The 23,001-nt window shown below is 38.2% G+C and overlaps 5 protein-coding genes across 5 annotated transcripts in view; 2 read left to right on the forward strand and 3 right to left on the reverse strand.

The window, feature by feature from the left end:
* On the forward strand, positions 395-3,614 carry LOC104708732 (ABC transporter B family member 29, chloroplastic). Its single transcript, XM_010425349.2, has 10 exons — positions 395-1,061; positions 1,157-1,243; positions 1,320-1,427; positions 1,533-1,799; positions 1,978-2,061; positions 2,182-2,398; positions 2,495-2,580; positions 2,680-2,867; positions 2,988-3,117; positions 3,228-3,614. Exons 1-10 carry the CDS (start codon positions 462-464, stop codon positions 3,372-3,374), a joined length of 1,914 nt encoding a protein of 637 aa, XP_010423651.1. The 5' UTR covers positions 395-461; the 3' UTR covers positions 3,375-3,614.
* Positions 3,434-4,906, reverse strand: LOC104708731 (iron-sulfur assembly protein IscA-like 2, mitochondrial). The gene is made up of 4 exons (XM_010425347.2): positions 4,515-4,906; positions 4,083-4,207; positions 3,841-3,949; positions 3,434-3,681 (listed from the first exon to the last, which is right to left on the reverse strand). The coding sequence occupies exons 1-4, from the start codon at positions 4,692-4,694 to the stop codon at positions 3,616-3,618; spliced, it is 480 nt and encodes a 159-aa protein (XP_010423649.1). The 5' UTR covers positions 4,695-4,906; the 3' UTR covers positions 3,434-3,615.
* On the reverse strand, positions 5,087-9,154 carry LOC104708733 (uncharacterized protein At5g03900, chloroplastic-like). Its single transcript, XM_010425350.2, has 14 exons — positions 8,593-9,154; positions 8,205-8,312; positions 8,003-8,103; positions 7,818-7,901; positions 7,631-7,706; positions 7,461-7,526; positions 7,219-7,308; positions 7,024-7,089; positions 6,780-6,916; positions 6,587-6,673; positions 6,430-6,493; positions 6,072-6,215; positions 5,577-5,734; positions 5,087-5,468 (listed from the first exon to the last, which is right to left on the reverse strand). The coding sequence occupies exons 1-13, from the start codon at positions 8,983-8,985 to the stop codon at positions 5,591-5,593; spliced, it is 1,560 nt and encodes a 519-aa protein (XP_010423652.1). The 5' UTR covers positions 8,986-9,154; the 3' UTR covers positions 5,087-5,468; positions 5,577-5,590.
* Positions 10,825-11,504, reverse strand: LOC104708734. Its single transcript, XM_010425351.1, has one exon. The coding sequence runs from the start codon at positions 11,468-11,470 to the stop codon at positions 10,928-10,930; it is 543 nt and encodes a 180-aa protein (XP_010423653.1). The 5' UTR covers positions 11,471-11,504; the 3' UTR covers positions 10,825-10,927.
* LOC104709952 overlaps positions 22,022-23,001 on the forward strand; it is an 8,543-nt gene continuing 7,563 nt past the window's right edge. Inside the window, exons 1-4 of the mRNA XM_019228990.1 lie at positions 22,022-22,358; positions 22,513-22,577; positions 22,750-22,822; positions 22,939-22,957. Of these exons, the coding sequence (XP_019084535.1) occupies positions 22,036-22,358; positions 22,513-22,577; positions 22,750-22,822; positions 22,939-22,957 (480 nt within the window). The 5' untranslated portion in view covers positions 22,022-22,035. The remainder of the gene's footprint in view (positions 22,359-22,512; positions 22,578-22,749; positions 22,823-22,938; positions 22,958-23,001) is intronic.

A 23,001-nucleotide genomic window follows, 5' to 3' on the forward strand; every position in this document is an offset into this window, starting at 1 on the left:
TAACAGAGATTAAACGTTAAATTGACTTTTAAATAAATCACAAGGTTTTGTTTTATTATTCAGACAAATCTTTTAATGGATAATGAAACCGTTAAATTTTTCTTTATAGTAATTCAAATTCATGTTTATATAACAAAATCAACAAAAGTTTATGATTTTTTAAGAAAGTCAACAAAATTTTATGAATTATTTAGAAACTCAATAAAAATTAGATATTTAATCTACCACATGTAAAATTCATGTTTTGTTCATCATTTAAAATAAAATGATGTTTTTTTGACATTTTTTATTTATAAAATCAATAAATCATTTAACCTTTAAGCATTTGACACTTTTCCACAAATGTATATTAAAGGGCCTGTCTTTGTAAATTCATAAAAACGCTGATGTAGTCGGTTTAGGTTCGGTTAAGGAGAATTCGTTTAATTTGTTTGATTCGATTTTTTTTGGAGAGAGAGCAAATGGCAATTCTCCTCCGCATCACGACGCCGCAGTGTCTCCTCATTCCTCCACCGCCGCTATCTCATCGCCGGAGCTCATCTCTCCTCTTTCTCAAACCCACATTTCAACCATCCACGAAACCTCTGAGCTCCCGTAAAACCACCACTCTCCGTCTCCGTGCCAATAACCCAACAGTCAATTCACTAAAACCCCTTGAAAATGTTAAACCATATCTACAATCGGAATCCAGAACCGTCCTCCTTGGCTGGCTCTGCAGCTGTGTCTCTGTTGTATCTCTTTCTCAGATTGTTCCTAGGCTCGGCTCCTTCACTTCTAACCTTAACGCTAACTCTGCCAGCTTGATGAAGCTCAAAGGCGAGTGTCTCGTCTTGGCCGGTTTGGTTTTGGCTAAGGTTGTTGCTTATTATCTCCAGCAAGCGTTTCTCTGGGAAGCTGCTTTGAACACTGTTTACAAGATTCGTGTTTTCGCGTATCGGAGGGTTTTAGAGAGAGAGTTAGACTTCTTTGAAGGTGGGAATGGGATTTCATCAGGAGATATTGCTTACAGGATCACTGCTGAAGCTTCTGAAGTTGCTGACACTATCTATGCTCTTCTCAACGTGAGTATAAAGTTTCCTTCTTTTTCAAAACTTTTTGGATAGATTGTGTTGATTTTGGCTAATTACAAACTCTCTATGCTACACTTGTATGGCAGACAGTTGTGCCCAGTGCTATCCAGATATCTGTAATGACGGCACATATGATTGTTGCAAGTCCTGCCTTGACACTAGTCTCTGCAATGGTGAGTGAAATGATTGTCTTTGTTTTGTATGTGTCTTTTGCTCTACACTTTTCTTATTGGTTTGGTTTTGTTCTAGGTGATCCCATCTGTTGCACTTCTCATAGCATATCTAGGTGACCGGCTTCGTAAGATATCAAGAAAGGCACAAATTGCCTCTGCTCAACTCTCTACCTACTTGAATGAGGTACTCTTATGTTCTTCTTTGAGATTGCCTCTCCTTACATTCCGTATGTTCATAATTTCATATAGGGAGAAGTTACTAAAGGGAGAGCTTTTTTTTATCATTTAGGTTCTTCCTGCGATTCTGTTTGTGAAGGCTAATAACGCAGAGATTTCTGAGAGTGTGAGGTTTCAGAGGTATGCTCGTGCTGACCTAGATGAACGTTTGAAGAAGAAGAAAATGAAGTCACTGATCCCTCAGATTGTTCAAGTTATGTATCTAGGATCACTGTCGATATTTTGTGTTGGAGCAGTGATACTTTCAGGCTCTTCTTTAAGCTCTAGTGCAATTGTGTCCTTCGTGGCATCATTAGCTTTCTTGATCGATCCTGTCCAGGTAAAATACATTTGTTAGTGTGGCATTGAATCTGTTGCTCCTAGACGCAAACTGTTACTTCTGCTTTATTATTTTGGATGATCAAATCTGATTTTGCCTAGTTCATTAGACATACGTTTAAGCCACTTTACCTTGAGGAGCTGTCATATTGGGGTTTTGAATTTAAAGAATTATGCAGGATCTTGGAAAAGCTTATAATGAATTGAAACAAGGAGAGCCAGCGATAGAACGTTTGTTTGATTTAACCTCTTTGGAATCTAAGGTACTACTACACCCTATCTTTCTTCTGATTTTCTCTTCAACTTATATAATCCTAATGATTTGGTTTTGTCCATCTCAGAATCTGATGCAAAGTGCTTTTTGGCCCTGTCTTGAAATTTAGGTGATCGAGAGACCTGAAGCCATTCAATTGGAAAAAGTTGCTGGCGAAGTTGACTTATGCGATATATCATTCAAGTATGACGAAAATATGCTTCCTGTTTTGGATGGGTTAAATCTTCATATTAGAGCAGGAGAAACTGTAGCTCTTGTTGGGCCATCTGGAGGAGGAAAGACTACACTGATCAAATTGCTTCTCCGCCTTTACGAACCTTCATCTGGTTAGAAAAATCTTAGTTCTTTACTTGTATCCATCTAATCACAATGTTTAGAACCATAGATTTGTCATCTAATTGCAATCTTTCCTTGATGAATAGGTTCTATCTTCATTGACAAAAATGACATTAAGGATATCAAATTGGAAAGTTTGAGGAAGCATGTTGGTCTGGTTTCACAGGACACAGTAAGTTCCAGAGACCTCAAATTTTACTCCTTTCATGATTCATCCCAAGACTTTTATAATGGTTCATCGAAGTTACTTAACTATTTCTACACATATAAGACTCTTTTCTCAGGGACAATTGCTGACAACATTGGGTACAGAGATATCACGACGGGAATTGATATGAAGAGAGTTGAGATTGCTGCAAAAACTGCAAATGCTGATGAATTTATCAGAAACCTACCAGAGGGATACAACACAGGAATTGGTCCCAGGGGTTCAAGCTTAAGCGGAGGCCAGAGGCAAAGGTGGGGTCTGCAAGAGTGATTAAAACTCAGTGATTGTTTCTTTCTTCCATTGAAGTTCCAAACCAGTTGATATATTTTTTTCAGGATGCTTACGTCTTGTTAATATTGGCAAATTTGCAGACTAGCTATCGCTAGGGCGCTCTATCAGAACTCATCTGTACTGATTTTGGATGAAGCAACATCAGCATTGGATAGTTTGTCTGAATTGCTAGTCAGAGAAGCTCTTGAACGTGTAATGCAAGACCATACGGTAAAAGCACACATCTGATTCGTCTATTCTAAAACACCTTTTAAGTGAATCATCACTAGATTATACAAAAAAACTTCCTGGTTCCATGGCTCCTATGTTTGCATTTACAGGTAATTGTGATTGCACATAGACTGGAGACAGTGATGATGGCGCAGAGAGTGTTCTTGGTGGAGAAGGGAAAGCTAAAGGAGTTAAATCGCTCTTCTCTGTTAAGTAGTCACAAGGACTCACTATCGTCAGCTGGACTAGTGATTTGAGATCTATGAAGTATGATCAAGAGCAGGTAGAGACCAAATTGTTTTGTAAATGAAGAGAAGATACAAGATTCCTCTTTGTATAAATCTTTCCATTATTCTTTAAAAATAGGATGAACAAATCATTTGTTGAGCTAGAAGCCTACAGAGTTTTGTATCTTTCCCTAGTTATGACATTATACATGTAATAAACAAAAGATCAAACGTGGTTTCAACTCCATGTAAAGAAGACATATTCAGTGATTCACTGTTTCACCATGAAGGAGCTTTTACAACTGCATCCACCTACTGCGGCTGGGTTTTCAGCTACCTAAGCACCAAAGCATTAAACAGAAATCAAATGAAAATCTTACATAATTATATCTTGTCCCCTATCAACTCTCATCAGGTACATGCAAGAATGCTTTCAAATGACTATATATGCAATGAAGAAAAAAGAAAGATGACAAAAAGAGGGGTTTAGTTTTACCACAAAGGCAGCACGGATCAGTTCCTCAACATAATCAACCGTAGCACCTTTCACGAAGTCGTATGAAACATTATCTACAGCCAATTTGACACCATTCTTCTCAAAAACCCTGCAATGTTCAAGAGCAACTAAAACTGAGACAAAAAAAGACGCAGTTTTGCAACAGATGATTCTTCTAGCCAGACGGAGAGAATAGTAAAATGGTAATAGTAGTAAGACTTGAGGTGATCAAATCAAAGTACCTGTCATCATGATTGGTTTTACTATCAAGCTCAAACACATACTGGAAACCAGAACAGCCTCCCGTCTCTACACCCAAGCGAAGCAGCTTCTTCTCCGGCTCACTGGATTGCAACTCTTTCATCCTCTAACAAAATGACAACACTCACAAGAAGTCAAGAGAAGGAGCAAAACAACAACAAACAATGTCTGCTTCCAAGTTCCAACAATCTAAAACAGGTAAGTTCAACTCAAACAATATACAAGTAAGAAGAGGTTCTCATGTTTTATTCCATTTCTGCAGATTCGTGAACTATGGATGTTGTTCGAAACAAACAGAATCTTTCAATCTGATTAGAGCAAAAGTCCAATAGAAACCAAATTACGTAAGAACCAATTTTGAACCGGATTAACAAAGAGATCAATTCAAAACAGCAGATAGATATCAATCATACCCGGATACAATTGTCGCTGAGATGGACAACCTCGAGAGAAGAAGACGTATCAGATTGAGAAGAGGAAGAAGAAGAAGCTTCGTTAAGAGCAGAAACGGAAGAAAAATTAAGCAACCGATGGTTTTCTCTAATACGACCAGCCAAATAAGGAGCGAAGCGTTTCACCAGAGATCTCGACATGATTTTATCCTTCAGAATCCCTTTCTCTTTACAATCTCTCTACAATTTTAATCCAATTTTATAAGTTTTTCGCCATCAGAGGACGAAAGTTTCAAGCTTTTTGGAAAATTTATTCCTTTTTTTTTTTTTTTCGTTTCTGAGAAGTTTTCAATAAGACTTTGGTGACGACGACGATGAAGAAGAAGAAGAAGAAGAAGGGAGGCGAAAGAAAAGACTACTGGTCTTGTGAACACCACGCTTATTTTAGCCTCCACGTCATCTATTTCTGTATATTGCTCCCACAAGTTTTATATATTTACCAATTTTGCCACATTACTCCGTTTCAGTTCAATTTCGTCCTTCAGTTGCAAATTAATGATGAGATCTCTTTAAAAAAGAAAGATAATAATATATTGAATATTCTCATAAGCAAGAATTTGGAATTTCGTATATACACAATTTCCTGTACATAATCTATTGTTGCATCTAGTAACTCTCAGGGACAAGCAGCAGCAATACTTAGAGATGTCCTGGCTGATATAAAAACAAGACTACAGCTTGTTGTGTTAAGAAGCAGCACAAAATAATGGTCTATTACTTCTGGAGCTTAAAGAGACCCTATAAACCAATAATTATCTCTGTCTCAGAGAGAGAGGAAGAATGTCTAAATAGTATGTACCATGACTTGTGTCATCCTCTTGAAACTCCGAGCGTCCATTAATGTATTTTTAAGTTGTTGAGATAGTTGTTCTGTGTTGTGGATGATGTGCGAGCTACTACGTCACAACAAGTCCCCTAAAAAATCAGATGAGGTGAGATTATGAGAGCTGTGTGTGATTCATATAGAAACCAGTATTAGTAAATTGCAGCAAGAAAATTGTGAAACTGGCTTCATTCACTTACCAGAATTTCACATTTCAATCCGATTTTTCCAACTCTTTGAATCTTCTTTCCCACTCGTCTGTCTCATAGTTTTGTTCCATCATATCTCTATCTGTACTATACACGATCCGCTCCTTCCCGATGACTGTCTTTTGCGCCATATCCCTTGCGCTTAGTAGCTGTATTGCATCATCATTCAAAGGCGTTAGTTCACAACTCCCATATAATAAGAAAAAACATATATATGAAGTTTCCGGGTGAAGAATCCAAGAAATGTGCTTTAATCTGGCTGGTGCTATATAGAGCAATATAAGAGCCACTACGTCAACTGTCACATAAAGCAATCACAAGTGGGTAATCACATAAAGAGATCCCATAGATATGCAAGCGTCATAGAAGATTCAGAACCTAACCCTTGGATGTTTGGGCGTCACATTAATGATTCTATAATATGCAATCGACAGAAACCAAAAATAAAACATCTCACTAGATTTATGTTACTACTGATTTGCCTACCTTACGCTGTAGTGCGATATCTGGAGATTCAAGTGCTCGCGCAAATTGTAGCCGAGCTTTGTTTCTGTTCTCTATTTGGTTATTCTTTCTCTTGATTGAAAACCACCTAATCAAAGGGATGGCAAAGAATGAACCTGCATATACCTGCATAGTTGTTCGACAAGATAATTACTAGTTCACAAGGTTTCTAAGGAACTGGATAACTGGAAGTAAGAAAACAAAATCCACTAAGAATTGTTTGTGTCCGTAATTAAGCTTAGAAAGAACCTTAATCATGTTTAAAGCAAATAGGGAAAACCAGAATCAGGAAACAATTTAATAAAAGTAGTTTGGCATATCAACAGAAACTAAATCATACCTGAAGTAGTGGATATATGTTCTTAACAAATGTAAGAAATCCACCAGGCATGACAGTCATCTCGCTGGAAACGAACACAAAAACAAAGTTGCGTTAGACATTTATATATACGCACACAAGGGAATATTAAGCAGAGTATAATCTAGGAGGGCCTTACTTTAGCAATGATTTTAGAACAATCACACCAAAAAGATTTACTGCACCTAGGCCAATGACCAATGCTCTCTCGGATGTAGTTGTTTTACTGTGAAGAAAAATTATTCCATTATCAGAAACTGAACCACGAATGCAATAAAAACTTCTCGTTAAGTGTAAGACATTAAAATCCAGGTTTAAACAATGATAGGAACCTAAATTGCCATTTTTTCTCCTTGAAGAATTTCTCCATATCAGCAACCCAGTCAAACCATTTCCCCACATATTCTTTTCGTCTACTAGATCCAGAAGCTGTACGTTGCAGGGACGGAAACCGATACAAAATATTTCCCTAGGCAACATGATAGAATTGTTAATAAAAATGACCAAAGAAAAAGCAGCAGATCATGCACCTTTGGGCATCACATTTCAAGCAACCAAAAAAAGGGATTTGCAAACCTCTTCATCCAATTCAGGTTGACCATCAAACCGAAGAAGAACAGGTAGAATGTAGGATTCATCGTTCTGTAAACATTAGAAAGAAAACTTGAGAAGATGAACAGCGCAAGAGGTAAAGGAGTACAAAGACAGCTTTCAGCATAACAAAATTAGTTGCATTAGCTCCCTTTGGAAGAGACAATAGGCAAAACAAACCATAGCACTCTTTGAAGATGGCACATCAAGGTATGGAGCAAGTTCATCAGCTGCAACAACACCTCCTCTGGAAGTTATATACTGACCAATCTGAGAATATTTATCAAAAACGAGTAAATGACTAAAACTTTTCTTATATGAGCGGTGATGTATCATTTCAAATTCATAACATTTAACAAAGGAGAAAACCTAGAGATCTGATGTGAAGAAAAAAGTGAGTAAATTCAAGTCCTGTACATTACCATCTGCCATCTCTCTTCTTCAATTCCTTGATTTGGATCTCCATCTCCAAACACAAAGGAGAAAACCTAGAGATAAACCCATACTTAAATTAAGCCATTACCACTCAAAATCAATGAGGGGGGAAACATATAACAAAGCATGAAAGCTCTCAAATTCAATTTCCACTTACAGATTCAATGAAATTCATTCCCTTTTCTTCATCTTCACGAGCTCGTCGCCTGTTGTAATAATTGGGATCCCAGTACCTTACATAAAAACACTAGAAATATGACTAGGAGATTCCGTTAAATCAATTACTGATCTCTATTTGTTAAGAGTAGAAGAAGCCCTTTAAAATCCATTGAAAGTAAAATTACCAAAGCAGATCGGCAGGGTTGATATAGAAGTTGACTCCAGAATCATACCCGCGCCCGCGTCTTCTTTGACGATTATCATCCTCGCTTTTAACAGAATCCAAAAAGGTTAGTGCAAAATTCAAACTGAGACCACAGTCCAGAATGATAACAAGATAACTTAATTGCAAGTCAAGTAAAACACATACCTTCTGCTTGAAAGCAGGGCTATAATCGACGTGTAGACAATAACAATAGACGCTATAAGCGCCGTGCCAAAGGAAACACGAGCCAAATAGTCTATAGCACCCTGCCAGGCACATAATAATAGATCTCAGAACATTCAAGTTCATATCAAGTGCACCGTTAAAAGGTAATGGATAAATGATAACAAAAAAAAAAAGACACTACCTTTGCCTTATCAAGAAATGGTTCAATTTGTATCCTTAACGACTTGCCAGCCAACTTAGTTCGATAACCCTTTGGGAAAACATAAAGCACATCACCTTCATCCGACACCTGAATGAAATAACATTTCATTGAAATTTAGCACATTCACACAGACTAAAACGAAACATGTAACGCATAAAGATCAATACTTTTTTTTTATCAGAATCTCCTCAAATCTTCGCAATTGAGTTTTGCTCAAGTTCATTCTACACTAATATCATTACAGCTATTCAAATTTCTAATGTATTGTTGCTTTCGTTCTTAACAAAGATCAATACTTTATATCAGAATCTCCTCAATTTACGTATGAATTTTGAGTTAATGGGCATGAAACTGAACTAGGTAGTACCTCAAGAAACCCATCAGTATCAGCCGCAATAGCTTGAAGAGCTGTCTGAGCTTCAGTAACCTTCAAGCCAGCTCTACTAGAGACATCACCAACAGTGACTCTCCGGCCACACTCGTCCACAGCATCCATCGCTCGTTTCCGTACATCAGTCGGTAACTTATCACTCTCCACCAATCCTCCCGGTTTGATTGCGCCGCTAACCTTATCTAAACTCGCCGCCTTCACCACAGCGATTCCATGGCGAGTGAATTTCCGACGAGTGCTCAGACACCACTCAGTCGAGATTCCGGGGAAAGAGCAACGATCAACGGGAGATCTGAGGTGAATCTTTGAAGATAAACCCTTTTGAGTTAACCTAGGGGAGAGGATTAAGCATGTCGATACACACGCCATTCTCTAATCACAAAGCTTTCTCTTCTTCTTCTTCTTCTTCGTTTTCTCTAGTAAAGACGTTTAATTTCCGCCACGGGAGATGATTTATATGATTCAAAATCGAAGCTTTCAGATTTTTTTTCCCCTGTGCCTGGAAAAAGCGATTATCTTCTCTCCCACGACTAGGGCTGGCCATTCGGGTAACCCATTCGAGTTCGGGTATTACCCATTCTGATTCGGATAAACAGGTTTAGAAAAATAGAATCTATTAGAAATTTTTAGATATATGGGTTCGGTTCAGTTTGAGTACTATCGGGTTCGGGTCAGTTTGGGTTACAACTTTTAGAACCCGATTAGTATCCAAATTACCGAGTACTCAAAAAAATATAATTAAAATTAATTAGATTTAGTTAATTTTTGACTTATGTGACAAAATATTTTAGATATTTTGATTATTTTTGATATTTAGGTATAAAACTAAGTGAAATATTCAAAATTATAATCATAATTTTGGGGTAATTGCATTATATTAATGATAAATATTATAAATATTAGCCATGGGCATTTGGGTACTCGGGTCGGGTTCGGATAGGAACTGATCGGGTTCGAGTTTTTCGGGTAGAGGAGTTTAGGACCCAATAGAGTAAATAGAAAATATCGGTTCCGGTTCGGTTCGGGTCTTACCGGGTTTAGGTCGGTTCGGGTCTAAAATTTCAGAATCTATAAATACCCGAAAAATCGGATATCAATCGAGTTCAGATATTTTGTACCCGATTACCCAAAATTTTACCCGATTACCCGAAATACCCGGTTTTTACCCGATTATCCGAAAATTTTAAAACTTAATATTAAGAAAAAAAAACTTTAAAAAATTAAGTTTTAAAAAGTTTTGGTTAAATTTTTGAATATATAGCTAAACATGTCAGTATAATTTTGGTTATTTTGAGTATTTTAATCTAGAAAAAAAATATTTTTTAAATTTTAATCTATAGTTTTGAATAACTATGCTATAAAGGAACAAATTATAACTAATATATTATGTATATTATTTTATTTCGGGTATGTCGGGTACCCATTCGGTTCTTGGTTCGGTCCCGGATTCGGTTCCGGGTTTTCGGGTTTTGGAGATTAGGACCCAATAGGGTATTTTACCGGTTCCGATTTTCGGTTCCGATTTTTTTGCCCAAGCCTAATAAATATCTTTATATGTTCGGTTTAATGGGTACCCAAACGGGTACTGGATATTATCCGACCCTAACCCGAACCCACGGGTATTAGAAAATAGAACCCAATAGAGTTTTATAGGCATACCCATACCCAACCTGAACCCCGTTTTTCGGGTCGGGTTCCGGGTTGGGTATTCGGATACGGTTTTTATGTCCAGGCCTACCCATGACGCAGTCGCAAAGCATTAAATCCAAAACCAAACCAAACCAAACCAATCGGTACGGCTCTCCAAATCTTCCCGGTTATAATATCCTAAACCGGAAACGGTCCGACATAACTTTCTTCGGTTTCGATTTAGTGGATGTCTCTACCAAAATACATTACTTTCTTTCTTAACTATGAACAAAATCAACTTAAACTTATAATGATGAAGAGATGTGAACAGAACATTTTGAACCATAGTGGACTGGCTCTGAAACATATGCTAAATAGTAAAAATAATCAAGTGCATATGAATTTTTCTATCATTTTGTATTGTCTTAATTATATATGGTTGTTACTTTTTCTTTTGAGTTCTTCTCATTCCATGGCAAAACATGGATGGAATTTTCACTTAAATTTACTTGGAAACAGAGAAGAAAAAAAAAAAATAAGCTCGACTTAAGATGACAATATCACAGTCTTTTTCTATAACATAGCTTCAAAGCTTATATATACAACAAAACCCGAAAACAATTTTGTCGACCTTGAACAAGCTCTAGACTATTTTTAATGTATATATATAAGATCTATGTGTTTATGTTCTTCTGAGACTTTCAGATTCGGGTATGCTATCTAACACAGGCTTCCAGCTGCTATTACATTCAAGATCATCATCATCAGAAGAAGTAAGCAAAAGTTGTTTCTCAAGAGTCTGGTACATCATCTCATGGACTGACCCTCCTTGAAGTAGCTTCTCCAACTCTTGCTTATGCACAATGATCTTCATCCTCACGACACTCTTATTCTCATCACCATCGATGTTGTTGTTGCTTTCACTAGTATCATCGTCGTCATCTCTTAGTGATCTTCTTTCGTCGTCCTCCTCTTCCACTTCCGGATTGGCAAACGTCACTTTCTTGTTGACCTTCTTCTTGATCATTGTAGGTAGGAGGTAATAGAGACGGCCAGAGAGAAGCTTAGCATCAGGCAGAAGATAAGTGTTGTTGTGAGAAAGAGTGTGACCAGAGAATTGAGTAAGGATGTGACCAACACTAACGGGTTCTCTATATTCAAGTACCTTCCCATCATTTCTCACTATCTTTATCACTTTCTTCTCCATTACTATACAGTTCCCCATCTTCTTCTTCTTCTTTTCTTACTTCTTTGTTTTTTTTTTTCTATTGTTTTGCTTGGAGATTTTTGTGTTTGTATATTTATAGGAGTTTTGGGATTTCGTTTCGTAGCTAGTGCGGGTGGGACCTGATTTGATTTTTCTCTCTTTTCCCTAAATATTTTATAGTGGGTGGGGTGGTATGGTCGGGTGGTGCATATTGTTCATTACTCATCTATGTATCTTTTTATAAGTATGATTATCCTTTTTCATTATGAATATATATGTTTTTACTTGTGGAATTGAGTTGGCGGTGCAAGTATTCATGATGATCGTTTTAATGTTATCACATGCAATGCAAGATATTTATAATACTTAGCTAACTTCTCCAAATATGTATATATGTTTATATCTAAGAATTATAAATATCTTGCATGGGATCATTATATATAAAACGAAGATGAGGGGTAAAGGTTTTGATCATCACAAGCTATTAAATAACAATTGATAAAAAAATAAAAATAATAATAACTTGATAAATAAAACCAGGTAATGGGTGGGTATATAAGAACTATCTATGGTTTCAATTAAATGTTTGTGACTTTCTTCTGATACAGTGGTTTCATCTTTTTAGCTAGAAAAAAAAAAAGCATGCCATTCGCGAGTGCGTTAACTCTCTTATAGTGGTGGTGGCAGAAACAATGTCTACATATCTCAAACGGTGGAATGGAATTGGTTTTGGTAAACTTTTACCAAGTCCTGATCAGTACTTGTTCTCCTATTATTCAGAAATATAATTTGGTTTTAAAATAGTTTATTCACACATGTTTTAATTTAATTTATAAAGTCGTTTTACAATAGTATATTTATACAATTTGTATGTGGTTATTGCACATTTTAGATATATATGTTTATGTTTTACATTGAGATTATAAAAAAAAATACTTACTAGTGGCAATCAAGAGAAAGAACAAAATAAATACAAAATAAGAGTGCACATATTTGGTGAATGCAATGCACTAGTCTTACAGGCAATGATCATGGAGTAGTGTTTTTATATGGATGTCTTTGTCTATAATTTGTCACCACATATATGTCCTAGGAAAAGAGAAAACTGTTTTGAAAGAGCACAGGCAGCCTACATTCAAAGGCCAAATCAACAAATGATTTGCTTTGGTTCTACTTTTGAATATTCAACACCTTTTTCAAAATCTTGTATTATTTTAATATGTTTTTTTGGTTTTCATAGAAAGTGTTAATTCTCTAGATCAAGAGGACTCTTGTAATTACAATCTAATAACTATAAACACGACCATAAATATACCAAAAAGAAATATTGCATAAGAAACTAATTGGAGTACATAGACATGTACAAACGTTACATTAAACTTGTGTGCAGAATTGCTATCAAACAGCCAATCGTATTGTAATATTAAGAACTTAAAAATAATGATTTTTCCAAAAGTAAATATTACTAGTATATTTCAAGATTTGTGTCATTAGTCTGTCGTTTGGTATTACAAAATTAATACATATAGCTAGACTAAGTTTGACAGATTTACCGTTAAACGTCATCTTATATACGCGTTGCGTAATTCAACTTGAAAAAAAAAATGTAAATTGGAGTATGTTGTAAGTTGTGTAGTCTATGACGAAATTAGTTTATCGAAAAGGAAGCAACATAAATCCAGATAAGATTACTATAAATGACAATTTGAGTCAAGATTGAGATTCCATTCTCATTCTGTTTTGGAAAGTACAGAGCCCTTTGACAAACAAAAAAAAAGAAAAGAAAAAGTACAGAGAGCCCTTTTGTGGCGATGTCTTTTGGACAAAACACGATGTGACGAAGGCAAAAGGAATTTAGATTACTCGGCCGTAGTTCCCATGCTTTTGGTCGGTTCACGTGCTAGGTTCCAGCAAACCTGCTTGCAACACGTGGCGGTCTTCTGTTGGTAGGCACCGTCCAAAGACTCTCTTTTTTGAAACTAATGCTTTTGCTTCAACCAAGTTTTTGAACGGTATCTTCAAGACTCGGTTATGTGATTTAAAGTTTATCCCAATATTTTGCCCCCAAAAAAAAAGTGTATCCATATTTTGATATGTATTGTTTCGTGTGTTCAGCCCTGGGTTCAGAGATACAATAAATCACTAGAAACCAAACAAAAAAAATTATGTTACAAAAATAATTGTTAGTTTTTCACTAGCAAGTGTTTTAACACATTTTTCTTTCAGTATTTTGACTACCGATCAATTTTCAGCTATTTTGGGTTTTAAATTCCTTTGTTTGAATTTGTTTTAATTTCTAGTTAGTTTTAAAACTTTAACAGACTTCTATTTTTTTTGTTTTTTACTGATATTTTGAATATTTCGACTAGTGATTAACATTTTGATTTTTCTTTTCACGCATTTTAAATTTTTAACTAATAGTATTTTTTTGGATCTTCTTGGGGAGGGCGAAACTGTGGACATCCCAGATTTAGAAAATGATGACCTCATTGAAGAGAACTCCAAAAGCATCATCGTGCGCTGTCTCAACCCGTCAGCTCACAAGGTTGGTGGTTTGGTTAAAGCTCTTCCCCCCATATGGGGTATGGAAGATAGAGTGAGAGGTAGAGGGATTGGCGAAGACAGAGTTCAATTTATTTTTGATAGTGAAGGCGACCTCTACCACGTTCTCTCTAGAGGACCATGGTTTGTAAACGGATGGATTGTCACATTGGAGCAGTGGAAAGCGAACCCAGGTCCTGAATACCTGAAACGTATCCTATTCTGGATCCGTATCAAGGGCATTCCAATCCATCTCTTAAAGAAGAAAGCTGTTGAGTCTATCATTGAGCCCTTTGGTAAGGTGGATGCGGTAGAGCTCCACGCAAAAAACTCACAGTCTTTGGAATATGTTAGAGCTCGAGCTTGGGTCAACGCAGAGGAGCCCCTCCAATTTGTAAAAACAGCTAGATTCAAAACTGGAGAGACGGTTCGGGTGGAGCTGATATATGAAAAACTACTCAAAGTCTGTTTCCTCTGCAAAAGACTCACCCATGATCAGAATGGTTGTCAGTTCCAAATCCCAGAGCGAATGGCAAAAGACAACGGGAGCCAAGGAAACAGAAAAGGCAATAGAAAAGACGGACCAAGATCTCAAGGAAAAGGAAAGGGCATCCTGCTGAGAGATGTTGTAGACCTCTTACCCCCTCGGATAGACAGGACAAAGCATTCTAACCCCGAAGGGAGCTCCAATTCAGGTCGTCGAAGAAAAACAGTGAAGGAACGACTCCAATGGTCAGGACAGGAAGGCAAGGGGAAAAATGGTGCCCCTCTACAGGAATGGAGACCCAAAGCTAGGGAGGAAGACCATACCCAGAGCTTTGATGCTTCCCACGATAGAGGAATAATCCCCTATCCCACTGATCAACTCCCCTCTGCAACAAAGAGAAGAAGAAGTACTAGTGGTGGCGGTAGAGACTCAAAGAAGGCAAGAACTGACTCTGGGGAAAAAAAGAAGCAGGATTCTCCTTCGGTTTTTGCAAGACTGGGTTCCAGCATAGGAAATCTTAAGACTGCAGAGCGTAGAGGATCCAACGAGAAAGCCAGTCCTACCACTCATGTTTTTGAAAGGCTGGGATCTCAGGTCTCTTCCACGAGTCCAACTGCAAGATCTCACACTGATCCCTTACATCATTCTGCCCAAGTGGCAGCCATATCTGATCATTCTGCTAACATGGCAGCTCTTTCTGACCAATCTGCTCCAGGAGCAGCCCATGTGTCTAATCAGTCTGTCTCATCAGTGGCACCAACTCGTCCTCACTCTTCTGGCACAAAGCCTGAGAGTAGCAGTGACAACAACTTGAAAGAAGGGTTGATGGTTAATTCCAACCCTTCGAACCAATCATGAGGATACTGAGTTGGAACTGTCAGGGGGTGGGGAATACCCCTACAGTTCGACATCTAAGGGAAATCCGTTGTAAGTTTTTCCCTGAGATAACATTCCTCTGTGAGACCAAAAAGAAGAGAAGCTATTTAGAAAATGTCGTCGGCCACTTAGGATACTTTGATCTTCATACTGTGGAACCGGAAGGACTCAGTGGTGGCTTAGCATTAATGTGGAAGGATTCAGTCAAAATCAAAGTGTTACACTCTGATCGAAGACTGATCGATGTACTAGTCAATTGGCAGGATAAAGAGTTCTATCTCACCTGCATCTATGGAGACCCGATTCAGAGTGAAAGAGGTAAATTCTGGGAAAGATTAACAAGAATGGGTACTGGCAGAGAAGGACCCTGGATGTTAACTGGCGACTTTAATGAGCTGGTAAATCCACATGAGAAACTAGGAGGACCATTGCGGTCAGATGCATCTTGTAGAGAATTCAGACAAATGTTGATATCTTGTGGTCTATGGGAACTGAAGCACCTAGGATATCAGTTCTCTTGGTATGGGAATCGCAATGATGAGCTTGTCCAATGCAGACTAGACAGATCGGTTGCCAACCAGGCATGGTTGGAGCTATTCCCTAGAGCCCAGGCGACCTATCTCCCAAAGATCTGTTCAGATCACAGCCCACTAATAAATGTTCTGATTGATGATGACGGGATTAAAAGAGCGAACTTTCGATATGACAAAAGATGGGTACAAAGAGAAGGGTTCTTGGAGCTTGTTTCAGGTTTCTGGGGCAATCAACCTCTTAGGGAGGACTCCGCCATGATGGAGCTAATTGCAAGATGCCGAAAAGAGATATCAAAGTGGAAAAGAACTAACAATCCTAGTTCCGCGGTGAGACTGAAGGATCTTCAATTCAAGCTCGATGCTGCAACCAGACAAAATCCCTTTGATAAAGCTGAGGTTGCAAGACTTAAAAAAGAGATAAGTCGGGAGTATATCCAGGAGGAGAATTTCTGGCAAGATCGGTGTAGACTCACTTGGCTTCAAAATGGTGATAAGAACACAAAGTTCTTCCATGCCGCAACCAAAAATAGGAGAGCCCAAGGACGTATTCATAAACTGATAGATGAGGAGGGTAAAGAATGGTCATCCGATGCTCAGATGGGAAAGGTAGCTGAAGCCTACTTCAAGAAGCTATTCACATCAGAGGACGTAGGCTATAAAATAAAGGAGCTCGAAGAGGTAATACCTACTGTCAATGCCACCATGAATGAGATGCTTCTAGCCCCAATCTCAATTGAGGAAGTGAAGAAAGCTGTATTCGACATCAATCCCCATAAATGCCCAGGCCCGGACGGCATGAATGGTTTCTTCTATCAACAGTTCTGGGACAATATGGGGCCACAATTAGTCAAAATGGTTCGATCCTTCTTTCAAACAGGCAGTATCGAGGAAGGTATGAACATAACCAACATTTGTCTTATCCCCAAAACGCTGCGAGCTGAGAAAATGACAGAATTCAGACCTATAAGTCTGTGCAATGTGACTTACAAGATCATTGGTAAGCTATTAGCATCACGCCTCAAGAGAACCTTACCTACAGTGATCTCTGAAACTCAAGCAGCTTTTGTGAAAGGTCGTCTCATCAGCGACAACATTCTGATAGCTCATGAACTCCTCCACGCCCTTAGCTCCAATAACAAATGCTCGGAGGATTTCGTAGCAATCAAGACAGACATCTCAAAGGCTTTTGACCGTGTGGAGTGGGCTTTCCTGGAACAAGCTATGAAGACTTTGGGATATGCAGAGGATTGGATTAAGTTGGTGATGGCGTGTGTCAACTCAGTCAAATATCAGGTTCTGGTCAATGGAGCTGCCTATGGGAATATAACCCCGACGAGAGGCTTAAGGCAGGGGGACCCCCTCTCCCCTTACCTGTTTGTGATCTGCACAGAAATGCTCGTCAAGACACTACAATTAGCTGAGAACAAAGGCCAAATCACCGGTCTCAAGGTCACTAGGAAAGCTCCTCCAATCTCTCATCTTCTATTTGCTGATGATAGCATGTTTTATTGCCGAGGAAATGATGAGGAGCTAAGCCAAATAATAAGGATCATTGAGGAGTATAGTCTAGCATCTGGACAAAGGGTGAACTACCAGAAATCCTGTCTCCATTTCGGAAAGAATGTGCCCCAAGAGCATCGAAGCATCATCAAGCAGAGGTTGGGAATTGAAACAGAGGGAGGACAAGGATTCTATCTTGGTCTCCCAGAATCTTTTGGCGGATCAAAAATAGAAACACTAAACTTTCTCCGAGAAAGAATGCATACGAAGATTAATGGTTGGCAAAACAATTTTCTTTCTCCGGGAGGCAAAGAAATTCTCCTAAAGGCGGTTGCCCTAGCACTCCCTACCTACACAATGTCATGTTTCAAGCTCCCCAAGGGTACCTGTCAACAACTAGCCTCAATAATGGCGGATTTTTGGTGGAAGAACAAACGAGAAGGCAGGGGTATGCATTGGAAGGCATGGGAACACCTCAGTCGTCCTAAAGCAGTTGGGGGTCTAGGGTTCAAGGATATTGAAAGTTTCAATGTAGCATTGCTGGGGAAACAGTTATGGAGGATGCTAACCAAACCTGCTTCACTAATGGCAAGAATCTACAAAAGCAGGTACTACCCTAAATCAGATCCTCTGAATGCCCCCTTAAGCTCTCGGCCGTCGTACGCTTGGAGAAGCATCCATGAAGCTCAAAGCATGATGAAACAGGGTGCGCGGACAGTAGTTGGTAATGGCAAGTCCATTGAGATATGGAAACATCAGTGGATAGGTTCTAAGCCCGCTCAACCAGTCCTTTCCCTACGACATGTTACTCAAGAATATAAAGAGTTTGTTTCCAAACTCCGATATGTTGATGATCTGTTAGAAGATTGCGGTAGAGAATGGAAGCAAGATCTTATTTCTAGAATTTTTTCAGAGGAGGACGTTAGAAAGGTGTTGCATCAGAGACCAGGGGGAAGTCTCACAAAGGACAGATATGCATGGGATTACAGCCGTTCAGGGCACTATTCGGTAAAATCCGGTTACTGGGTTCTGACTGAGATCATTAACAACAAAGCTGGCTTGGAGGAGGTTCTCCAACCGAGCCTATCGCCCCTATTCAAGCAAATCTGGAAAATGGATGTTCCACCCAAGATTCGTCACTTCCTCTGGAAATGTATGGCTAATACTTTGTCAGTTGCAGGTAATCTCTCTCATAGACACTTAGCAAGTGACAGTTCATGTTGCCGATGCCCTGATAGTGTAGAAACGATCAACCATCTCTTGTTTAAGTGCACATTTGCAAGACTGACTTGGGCTCTCGCTTCCTTTGCTGCTCCTCCGGAAGGTGTATGGTCGGACTCTATCTACCAAAATCTTCACGATGTGATGAACTTCAAAGACCTACAACATGAGAATACCTCAAATATCTTAAACCCGGTATGGATTCTCTGGAGACTCTGGAAAAATAGAAACAGCCTGATCTTTCAAGGCAAAGAATTTTCAGGTCCAGAAATCATTGGAAAAGCAAAGGAAGATGAAGATGAATGGAGGCTTAGAGTACCACCATCACAACACATAGAACCCCAGAAAATCAAGGATGCAACAACAACTCGCTGGAACCCTCCACCAACAGGCTGGATAAAATGTAACACCGATGGAGCATGGATTGTGGATCGAACAAACTGTGGTATTGGCTGGGTTGCGAGGAATGATAAGGGTCATGTGCTTTGGGTGGGGATGAGGGCTTTGCCAAGAGTGAATACGGTGCTGGAAGCTGAGTCTGAAGCCCTTAGAGGCGCGGTGCTTATGCTGATCAGATTTAATTATCGAAAAGTGATATTTGAATCAGACTCTCAACAACTTGTGTCCATGCTTAAGGAAGAAACCGACAACCCAAATTTAGACCCGATCTTACAGGACATAAGACAAGCTTTACAGCATTTTGATGAGGTGAAGGTGCATTTCACGCCTAGGGAGGGTAATCAAGTGGCGGACAAAGTTGCGAGGGAAGCTATCTCACTTGAGAATTCTGTTCCCCGCATACTTTCATTAGTGCCTAATTGGTTAAATCATCTTGTAGAAGTGGACAAATTAATCCTGTGTACTTTTATTGGTTAATGATGAGTAGAAGTTGAGCCAAAAAAAAAAAAAACTAATAGTATTTTTTACTTACGTGGGATGGACAAATTCGTCATCTTAGTATCGTCACAAAAAAACCCTTTTCTCTCTCAAAACCTAATAGCCGCCTCAAAAGTTCAGATCTAATCGCTCCGTTAACAGTGGCCACCGTCGTAGGGATGGTGGCTTGTTTAGATTTCAATAGTTTCTTATTTGTTTTCTTTTGCTTTGATTATGTCTACAACAAAGTTTTGATTTCGAATCCAGATCTAGAAATAAATCTGGTTTTCAGTTTCATTTCTTTGCTTCAGATGGAGTTGATTTGGTTGGTTCATCTATCAATCGAATCAATTCTCTGGAGGTGGTGCAACGGAATTAGGTTTGGTCCAATCTCCAGCTATCTCTGTTTAGGTGATTCTGATTTTGCTCTCGTTGGTTCAGTTCCAGTGTGAAGTCATCCCGTTTTGGAAAACAGAAAAAGTTAAAATTCCTCTTTGAAGAAGATGTTATCGAGGCCCTTTCACTTCGACTAACAAATGAAGTTTCTTTCCTCCCCGCTTATTAAATAAAATTTTACAACCGAAGCATTTCAACAGCTGTAGTCTCGTGTCTTCGCCTGGTTTGGTTGAAGCACTTCAAGAGGTATTGGGTTGAGTTTCAATTGAAGATGTAGCGGTCTAGAAGGGGTGGTAATTTCAATCCTTGGTTGGTGCTCTTCTTCATCTCAGTTCTACAAGTCCTTTGCTAATTTGTTTGGCTGCATCTTTATATCCTTTCCAAGCGTCGTTGTCTTCCTGTTCTTGGAGTCCATTCCAAGCTTCGGAGAATTGATTTTCAGAGTTGAATCTTTATTAGCTTTGCATTGTTGGGTTTGGTAATGTATTAGAAGTTGTTTGTTTGTAAGTTTCCCTTATCCTTTGGGCTTTAGCTTAAACATCTGTGTAAAATTCCAGTTTTATCAATGAAGAAGAATCCTTTAGGGGAAAAAAAAAATGGACAAATCCATCACTGTAATCTCTTTTCATACAGTGAAACAGGCAACATGTTTTGTTCATCTTTAATGTGACGGATTTGTTCATCTTTAATGTTTGGTCAGAGTGTTTGTTAGTGTTTTTCCGCGTTTGTCTACTCGCGTTGTCACTGCCGGTCTACTACGTACACTCTATAGTCACCCATTCGGCGCTTCTATACGCTCTCACACATACGTATGCAGCCTATATACATCTATGTACCCTATACATACATCTATACATTCACAACCCTATACATACATCTATACATTCACACCTACATACATCTATAGACTATATATTCACAACCCTATACATACATCTGTATTCACACCTACATATATACATCTATCTATGCATTCACAACCCTATACATACATCTATACATTCAAACCTATATACATATACATACATCTATATAATACATCTTTATAAAAAGAAAAAAACAATACAAACATTCTACAAATTAAACACTCTGGTCAACTTCACAAAGCAGAAGATGGAAAACACTGACAAAATCCGATGGCTTGCTTTGTTTCCCTTTCAACACATCTGCAAAATTAATTAATCAAAATCAGTTTTCATTACAATCGTTTCCTCCGTTTGTCAGTTTTTGCACGTGCATATATATTAACATAAAAATCAAAAAAGCATTCTTCTAGTCAATACCCACTTTCTTTCTTTGTATTTTCATTATATAAAAAAAAACTTCATTAATTATATGTTTTCTCAGACACAACATATAAAATACTTCCTACTATGATTACGCAACATATAAAATACCTACTATGATTATGTAATTCAACATATAACTTAATTCATCATAGTGTGTAACTCAACATATAAATTGATCAATTTATTTAAAAAGAAGCCAAAAAAACAGTTTATTACGCATAGTTGAAGGCAAGACAACAATATATAAAAATTGGATTCGTAATAGATCATTAACAATTTGATGTTCAACTCTATAAAAGATGAAGAAAAGGTAATCTTCTAACACAAGAAGAATTAACGATTTAATGGTAAACAAAACTAGAGGAATTAGTTTTACCTTGCTTATGCTTGTTTCTCTCTAGTCTTGGGTAATGACAAGTGTAGAAAAGTTTGAGTGAGAGAACTCCTTAAGTGGGAAGAACAGAAGAAGAACTAAAAGAGGACTAATTAAAAAAAAATAAAACAGAGTGTATTCAACATTTTGTAAGTAGAAGTAAAGAGTAAAAGCGGATTCAGATTTCAGACCCAAGTAAGGAGTACTTATAGAGAGAGTCATAACGTTCTTATTTCCCAGTAAATTAAAAATATTATATTTTCAAACGGTAAGAAAATGTTACCGCTTCATCACAACGTTCATATTTTCCCCTACTGTTACTGTCAGTCATCAAGTCAAATCAAAAAGAACGTTGGAATTCTTTTCTTTACCGAGTCAAAAACTCTAAAAAAAAAGGTTAAAGCCCAAAGTAAGGCCCAAAGTTAAGGCCCATTATCTGTGATATAACAACGTTAAAAATAAATTAATGAAAAAAATAAAGGAAAAATCGGATGGCGGGGATGATAGTGGTGAACAGTATCCAGCTCCGTCAGCCTCCGATTCTCCGATCGATTTCTTCTTCTTCTTCTTCTCCGCGGAGAAGTTCAGTTCGAACCCTAGTTATGGTGAAAGCTTCATCTGAACCTTCCGATTCTGTCTCAGTTTCTACGAAGACCAGTGGCGACACTGGAGCTGCTGTTGTATTCACTGCTCCTCCTGGTTTCAAGCCACCGGAGCCGAAACGGTTCGCTATCAAATCGGGAAAACTCTTCGATGTCTTGGGTGCTTCCATTGGTTTGATTTTCCGATTCGGCACTGGTGTTTTCGTTTCTGGGTAATTTGTTTCGTTTCCCCCAAATTTGAGTTTCTGAGTCACTCTTGAGTTTTGAGCTTGAATTGAGTCTCTATGTGTGTATGATTTGATTTAAATCGATGTATATGCAGCAATTTGATTTGATTTTCTTCGAATTGTTATTGTATTTGAGTAGGTACTCTGCATCGTTCGTGTCCAAGGAAGAGATTCCAGCTGACCAGTATGCGTTGCGTTTAGGCGGTAATCATTATCAACAAAGTTCTAATCTTTCACCTTTCTGTTTCTCGTGGTTTAAGATGTTAGAGTGGATTTGATTAGGAATTAGTTTCCTTCACATTTGTGGGCTAGTTTTATGTTTCAGAGGAGTTTTGTGCATATTTGGTAACCATAATGGTTGATGATATATGTGTAGGGATCACGGTAAAGGAAACCTCAAAGATCGGGCCTCGTCCTGAGAAACCCATTGAGATATATGAGTTTGAAGGGTATGTATGCTCTGTTGATTCTGTGTTTTGATTCTTCATTTAGACTCATTTGGTTTCTACTACTTGATATTGAATGAATGTTTCCTTTTTTCTCCATTTCCGGTTTGTGATTTAAGCTGTCCCTTTTGCCGGAAGGTATCTCTCTCTCTCTCTCTCTCTCTCTCTCTCTCTCTCTCTCT

The sequence above is a fragment of the Camelina sativa genome, chromosome 8 (genome assembly GCF_000633955.1).
Source record: "Camelina sativa cultivar DH55 chromosome 8, Cs, whole genome shotgun sequence".
NCBI classification, from domain to species: Eukaryota; Viridiplantae; Streptophyta; class Magnoliopsida; order Brassicales; family Brassicaceae; genus Camelina; species Camelina sativa.

Coding starts and splice junctions, on each gene's coding strand:
- LOC104708732 (XM_010425349.2), top strand. CDS start 462: ATGGCAATTCTCCTCCGCATCACGACGCCGCAGTGTCTCCTCATTCCT. Junction 1,244..1,319: donor TGACACTAGTCTCTGCAATG/GTGAGTGAAATG, acceptor GTTTTGTTCTAG/GTGATCCCATCTGTTGCACT. Junction 2,062..2,181: donor TAACCTCTTTGGAATCTAAG/GTACTACTACAC, acceptor CTTGAAATTTAG/GTGATCGAGAGACCTGAAGC.
- LOC104708731 (XM_010425347.2), bottom strand. CDS start 4,694: ATGTCGAGATCTCTGGTGAAACGCTTCGCTCCTTATTTGGCTGGTCGT. Junction 4,208..4,514: donor TCAGCGACAATTGTATCCGG/GTATGATTGATA, acceptor TCATTTTGTTAG/AGGATGAAAGAGTTGCAATC. Junction 3,950..4,082: donor AAAACCAATCATGATGACAG/GTACTTTGATTT, acceptor TGAACATTGCAG/GGTTTTTGAGAAGAATGGTG.
- LOC104708733 (XM_010425350.2), bottom strand. CDS start 8,985: ATGGCGTGTGTATCGACATGCTTAATCCTCTCCCCTAGGTTAACTCAA. Junction 7,309..7,460: donor AAGAAGAGAGATGGCAGATG/GTAATGTACAGG, acceptor AAATATTCTCAG/ATTGGTCAGTATATAACTTC. Junction 7,090..7,218: donor CATCTTCAAAGAGTGCTATG/GTTTGTTTTGCC, acceptor TAATGTTTACAG/AACGATGAATCCTACATTCT.
- LOC104708734 (XM_010425351.1), bottom strand. CDS start 11,470: ATGGGGAACTGTATAGTAATGGAGAAGAAAGTGATAAAGATAGTGAGA.